The 7,189-nt window shown below is 43.8% G+C and overlaps 1 protein-coding gene across 1 annotated transcript in view; it reads right to left on the reverse strand.

Moving 5' to 3' along the window:
- PLPPR4 (phospholipid phosphatase related 4) overlaps nt 1-6,181 on the reverse strand; it is a 31,932-nt gene extending 25,751 nt beyond the window's left edge. The window contains exon 1 of the mRNA XM_032118035.1: nt 6,010-6,181. Coding sequence (XP_031973926.1) covers nt 6,010-6,087 — 78 coding nt within the window. The 5' untranslated portion in view covers nt 6,088-6,181. The remainder of the gene's footprint in view (nt 1-6,009) is intronic.
- Between the last annotated feature and the right edge of the window lie 1,008 nt (nt 6,182-7,189).

A 7,189-nucleotide genomic window follows, 5' to 3' on the forward strand; every position in this document is an offset into this window, starting at 1 on the left:
CCTTATTTTACTACTGGAAGTATTAGGTCAAGAGGATGTTGTTGGACTGAAGTAGGGCCTTCTTTCACTGAGAACTACTCAAACTCTACACTTGCCAAGCACATAGCCAAAACCATAAGGGACATCTAGCTTGTGGCATTTGCATTTGTTTTCCAAAGACAGCCTTTGCACAGGTGTGACACCTCCCTTTTCATTCCCCTTTTCTGGTCCATTCCTGCTAAAAGCTGGTAGTGTTTAGGCTGTATGGCTCTTCCATAAGCACAGAAATGACAGGGAGGATGCAACATTGATGACTTGGCCAATGAATTACATAGCTGCTCTGAATGCATAGCAGCCTCCTCAGGTCTTGGATAGCCTGCTAATATTTTGGGGATATTGGTCTCTAAAGCAGCTTTATAAACGAATCTGACATCTGTCCTCTGAAAGTCAACCACACGACTAGGTCAGCTCAATGAGCAGAGAGCTAAATGTATTTCTCCTCCTCCTCTCACACATGGTTGACTCTTCTGAGAGAAAAAGACATGTATTTGGAAAATACTATGCTACTTTAACAGTATGGGGATAATTTCATCTTCTGCCGCTGGGGATATTTATTGGGTGTAGCCCCCAGTTAATTTCAGTATAACAGAAAAGCAATCTAGAGAGGAGTAAGACTGCGCTGTGCCTCCAAGGCACAGCATTACAGTTGAATTCTTACATTAGATCCAAACACCTCGTTCTTAGGAAGATTTAGTCCTACAGCCTATTCTCTCTCTTACTCTAATCACTGCACTCCCCTGGCTTTTGTGTCTTTTGCAGTCACACCTATACATGCCTTGTCACTGTAATTTAAAGGTTGTGGGTCATGCATGGCTGAACAGCGGAAAAGCATTCCAGATGTGACTAAGAAGTGCTACTGAGTATCAAATGACGTTTCAAGCCCAACTCTCAGTGTATGTTAGAAGCAAAAGGAAGTAAAGCATCTGTTGCTGAGACACAGTGGCCATTCTCCATGTGCACTTACTTAAGGTGCACTTACAGAACTTACTTCAAGTTCTGCAGCCTGGAGTTCTACAATGGTAACAGATCTTTGTGCTTTTTGCTGGTGAGAATTCCAACTCCTTTGGGGAACAAGAAAAATAAGTGGTCTTTCAGTACTGAAAGAAGTGTTTCCAAACTGACTAAGGCCTGGCTGAGCTCAGGAAAATGTAGAAAAAGCAGCTTTATCCATATGCATTCATAATACAGAAGACAACATAAGGAAGAAAATTTAACTGCACAAGGGACAGTGTCTAAAATATCACCAGTTTTATTCCCTGGAAGCTACACAACCAACAGATGAAGGCTGTGTTACAGCAACACAGTTTAGCCGGAGAATAAATGCATCGAGTTGTGCAGATTGACAACACTTTGACCTTTTGCATTCCCAGATATTAGGCACTGGATGAAGCAGGAACGCCACTGAAGTCAAAGGCAAAATTTATGTGACTTCCATGAGAACAGGATTTAAACCAGGAATTTTTGAAGTGGGATAGCATGAGTAAAGACAGTCCTTTTCCTTCACCAAGAAGAAACATGTCTGTCTGTCCTGCTTCGAAAGTCTGACCATTCTACTAGGAATGGAAACTACATAACTCTGGAAGTTTTCCAGATTCACATTAAATTTCAAGACATCAATATTACTTCTCTAAGTGAATATATTTATGATATACTCTGAATATGCTGAAAACAAAGTTAACAAAAACCAAAACTTATTCTAGGAATACACATTTTCGAGCTCTCCCAGAGGCATGTAGACTTTTTACCACGAAAAGTAATTCCCACTAGGCCATAGGGACTACGAATTTTCATGGTAAGTTTTGTCTTTCTCAGCTATGCAAATGAAATTCAGATAACCCATACAGTCTACAGAACCCTAAAATGCCATAAGCATAATTAGGAATAAAAGAGGCCTAACTGCCTTAAGGTGATGATTACCACGTCCTTCAGGTAAGTGTGCACAAGGCAATCTAAAATTATTCAGCTCTCCGGAGTGTATGTTAATCAGAGGTTCTGCTAAGCAGAACTATTACCAGTCCTTTAAAATAACCTCTGAAACATTCTTATGAGACACAGCATAAGTCATCAAGTTATTTTATTTTATGAATCATGAAACTTGAAAACATGTAACTGAAAATGTGTTGAGATTTACTTCATAATGTTTATTTGCCTCTAATGCTTTTAGAGAATGACCCATCTGCATTTTTCAGAAGCCGTCTCTTCATTTTCTTTCCTTTACATTTCTATGTCTTTCAAAGCTTTAGCCTGATTCTCCTTTTGGTTTTCCTGTGTAAATGAAGAATAGCTCTAATGATCTTAAGAGGAGCACATTAGTTTTATGTTTTAACTCTTTTGTTGGAAAAACCTGCTAGTTCAAATTATCCATCAGTTCATAGAATATGTCCTGAGTTGGAAGGGACCCACAAGGACCACTGAAGTCCCACTCCTGGTCATGCACAGGACCATTTCCAAGAATGACACCATGTGCCTGACACTCTTATCCAAACACTTGAACTCTGTCAGGCTTGGTGCTGTGACCACTTCCCTGGGGAGCCTGTTCCATTGCTCAGCCACACTCTGAGTGAAGAGCCTTGCCTAATATACAACCTGAATCTCCCCGACACAATTTCCTGCCATTCCCTTGGGACCTGTCACTTGTCACCAGAGAGAAGAGATTGATACCTGCCCCTCAACTTTTCCCTTGTGATGAAGCTGTAGACAGCTCTGAGGTCTCACCTCAGTCTTCTTTTCTCCAGAGCAGTTGGCCTGCCTACATTCTATGTAATCATATTTTATCTAAGCCTGAAAGTCACTGCCACTAAACACATTTGTTTACTGGAGTTAATCCCGTTCATAACACATTCTTCAGGATACTAACAGTTGAAACCCCTTAGTGTCAGAACTGTATTTGTGTGCTGCTGTTTCTGAAGTTCTGCATGCCTGCATTATATTGGCTGTTACATGTATTATTTCACTCATTTCACTCTTTAAAATATATTTTATTTGTATAACATGAACACATCCCTTTCCTACCATGTTGAAAAAAATTTTGACTTTCAACTCAACATCTTTTTTTTCCAAGTCAAGAGGAAAAAAAAAACCAAAACATTTTTAGAACTGTATTTTCTAAAAAATGTGCTTTTCCTTGGGCCTAGACCTCTGAGATACATCTTGCTGGAAAGTGGATGTCAGCAAGCCCTACGTTTCTTGTTTGAAGGTGGAAACTTAATGGGCTATGGGGTTTTTTTGTTGCAATTCAGAGTGGGAAGGGACTGTCTGCTATGAACAGGAGAGGGAAAAGTGAATGAATGCCAAAAGAAAAAAAAAAACATAAAAGAATTGACAGCATTCAAAGGCAAGAGGTTGAAAGCCTGTTTCTTACCATCCATTTAGGAAAGTAAAAGCTTTAAAATTCAGAAAGCCTTATTTAAAGTGGGTAAGTTTTGGCTTTAAGTACTTGGCTGTTGCTAGATTGCATTAGGAACTTACCTCCTGCTTACAAAGAAAATCCTTATTACATGGTAATGCCAGCCAACCACTGGGTGACTCCTCTATCCCTTATACTTGCAAACTTCTCATTGCAATTAAATTATCTCTGATTAAACCCCTCTTTAGGGGGTACAACTTAATCTGGTTTTGTTTGAGCCAACCACAACAGAAGATTTTAAGTCATCATGTCCTTTCCCTGATGCTGCTGAAGTGCTGGCATTTGCTGTCCTCCAAAGCTTTAGAAAGGCATTCTCGTTAGCCTGATTAGAATTAGTGCACATGTGCACAAACGCGGAGTGGGCGTTCACAGGGAACACAAGCTACATGCTCCTTTCAAGTATCACATGAATTGTTGTTACCCTTTCCCTCAAGTGATTTGAGTACTCAGCTGAGAAGTGGGAAATGGTTTCAAATCCTCCTGCTGCGTAATGGGATAAGGCTGATAACTCACCAAAAAGTTTCCTAATCAACGTTTAGGTTCAGGTATATTGCAGTCAGTTTTTTCTCTTGATGGTGTTTTTACTTTTCAGCTCAAGAGGGGCCATAAGCCTGCAGTTCAATAATTAGAAATTACTCCTGGTGGGGAAGGGCTCACACAGGCTCTTGCCTGCTCCTGGTGGGGAAGGGCTCACACAGGCTCTTGCCTGCTCCTGTGACTGAGTAACACAGAAGTCTTAACAGGTCATTAGAAGACCTTTCTGTTAATTGAGGACTTTGATTCCCTCAGAGCAACTGGGTGCTGAAAAGATCTCCACCTGTTTTTGGATGAAGCTTGAAATGACTTGCTGAGAGACCTAAGAGTTCAGACCTGAGTGGAGAACTTGCCTGCCTCATGTGGGAACTGTAAGCAGAGCTCAGTGTAGGTTCTTCATTGCTCACAGAATCCTTTACCTTATTCCTTGTAGCAGCTGCAGGGAGCTTCTAGGGAAGGTATATTTATGCAATTAGTATTACATAAGGCAACTCTTAAGAGCAGCAGTCACACACTTTGTGCTGTTGCTCTGCATTTCATCCCGTCTTGCTGCAGGCCAAAGCACAGTCCTCCTAACAGCACAAGTTCTGTTGTGTCTTGCAGGACCTCTGCATTATTTCCAGCATTAGAGTGCTGCTCAGGCTGAGGTTACAGCAACCTCCCTTCCTCTATGGATTCCCAAGGCAGCAAAGAGAGCACAGAGTGAAGAAGCCCCTTAACTTTTCTTAGGGGCTTCTCCAAGCTTGACCTCTCCCTGCTATGCAAAGCTAATATAAGATACATGGCACATCAAGTGCCTTCCATCAAAGGGCATTTCTGGAGCAAGCCTAATCACATTGATAGGATGAGCTTGATGCTTCCATATAACCAGTCTCTGTTGAGCTTTCCAGTTGGTGCAGCTTAGTGTTAGCTGCTGACCATATCCAGGTGCTTACAGAACAGAAACACCCCACTGTTACCTGTAACTCCTTCTCAACCCAACTCCCTTCTACCTTCTAGAGAAACTCCAAAGCCCTTCAAGTGCATCTGAGAGAAAATATATTTTGTTTTATATTTCACCCTATGTTTAGATCTTTGTCTTTTATATATTAAGTGTTATATATATCTTATGCTTTTGAGTGCCTGTTATAGTTAACTTACACCATATTTTACCATTAAGTTCTTCACATTATTTTCACAATCTGTCTCCTACCTAAGTTACGTGCATCAAAGTGCCTCAGGTTCTCTTCCCTGAGAGTGGGGTCACCTGAAACACTTTTCTCAACTCATAAAACATTTTTACCTTCCTCTTTCTGCTGTGCCATTAGACAAATCCACATCACAACGGTTTCTTTAAGCTTAAACTGTGTCTACTCATGATCTTCCAGAAGTACCTAAGTGACTGTCCTTTCCAGGGAAACTAAATGCCTCCAAGTGACACACCAAGCAGTGTCTGCAACTCCACCTGCTACCAGCTGAGCAGCCATAGCAGGTTTTGCTCTAGAAGATGTGCCGAGAACCTCATTCTGTTTTCCAAACAGACATTTTTAGCTCTGATAGAGGAAACACATACTCCAGGGGTCAAAATATACTCCAGCAAAAATATATCAGTGATTAACTATTTCAGAACATTTCTATTTTCCTAAGCATTCCCTTATGAACATGATTTTTATTCCAGCAAAGCAATGCGAACGACGTTTGCCTGGAAGCCAGCCCTCATTGAAACATGTCTTCCTCCCGGGAGGTTCCTGTGCACGTAAGCCCGATTTAGCTGAGCAACCCTTTCACGTTCTGAGTAATTCTTAGAAATAATTCCTGCTTCAAAACGCTCAAAGATGAGACTAATTTATGCCTGCTCCTTATAGGCACCTTCGATGCTGATTTCGGCGACACAAAGCATCACGTAAGGGTTTTGCATCAGACGGTGCGGCAAGAGCACCGAGGCGAGCTCGCTCTCCGCGGGCGCACGGGTTCCCCGCGGATCGGCTCCGCGCCACTCCACGAGCCCGCGGCTCCCCGCGGCCAGCCCGCTCGGCGTAGCGGCCACTCACCTCCACGAAGTAGAAGCAGGGCAGGAGGGTGACGCTGTCCTTGGTCACTTTGCCCTTTTGCCGCTCCTTCGCGGACATGCTGGCGGGGCTGCGGGCGGCGGCCCCGCGGCCAAGCACTGCCCCGGCTGCTCGCAGCCGCCCGCCCGCCGCGGGTCTCCTCCGCCCGCCGCCGCCGCGCCGAGCGCTGCGCCGTGCGCGGGGCTGACGTCAGGAGGCTGCTCGGCGGCGGGCGGGGGTCCCGGCCGGCTTAACTCCTTCGCGCCGGGCGGCGAGGCAGGGAGCGGGGGGCACCGGAGCTCCGGGCGGCGCGCCCACGCACGGGCATGCTTTGGCTGCGGCAGGAGATTTCTATGTGCGTGTACAGGTGTGAGAGACCCGAACAGGATCCCAGCGGGCATCAGGGTGTTCGGGATGCTCCTTGGGGAGTCTGCTGCGTTTATCTTGTTTCTGGGAAATACTTTTTTCTGAAACAGAGTAGTAGAACGGTCCAGGGAATAGCATTCCTATACAAGCAATGTTCTCTTCTTGCAGGTGTACTATTTTTGAAATCAAGATGATAATGACAGCTCACCTCAGTCTTAGTGTCAGTCAGGGGGAGTAGTGTGACTGGGACAGAGCCAAACTAAGCTCTTCAACCCCATGTGCAATAGTGAGGCATGTGATTTCTCTGATCTGTGAAGTATCTGGTGCAGTTCCTGCTACAGTCTTGAAGAGAACAGAATTAACCTGAGCAATTGTTTCCATGGTAAAATGTGCTGAGATCCTATTTATGGATCAAAGTTTGCAGCCTTTTCTCAGGCAAGCTCCTGTTGATGTCAATGAGATGTACCCCGGATAAGGCCTGCAGGAATTGTCTGTACAAGATAGCATTTTCATTCTTTGTAGCGCATTAATAAGGTCTGCAAAAGTTGTCTTGTGCCTATAAGCTTATTCTTGCATTGTCATGTTCAGCTTTAATGTACAAGGAGAGAAGTGTGACTCAAGCAGTCATTGTTTATTTCCTGTCCTCCTCCTTTTCTGGGAAAATGGGAAATTACCTGCTGTTCTTGTTCAGATGGTTGCTAGTATTTTGGCTGCTATGGCAGTGGAGGTGAAGATTCTCATCAGCCCCTTTTCTTTTCTAGCTGCTTTCTTTTCATTTATCTGGAGTGGATATGCCAATCCATGCTCTGCACTGAGT

Source organism: Corvus moneduloides, chromosome 9, assembly GCF_009650955.1.
Source record: "Corvus moneduloides isolate bCorMon1 chromosome 9, bCorMon1.pri, whole genome shotgun sequence".
Classification (NCBI taxonomy): Eukaryota; Metazoa; Chordata; class Aves; order Passeriformes; family Corvidae; genus Corvus; species Corvus moneduloides.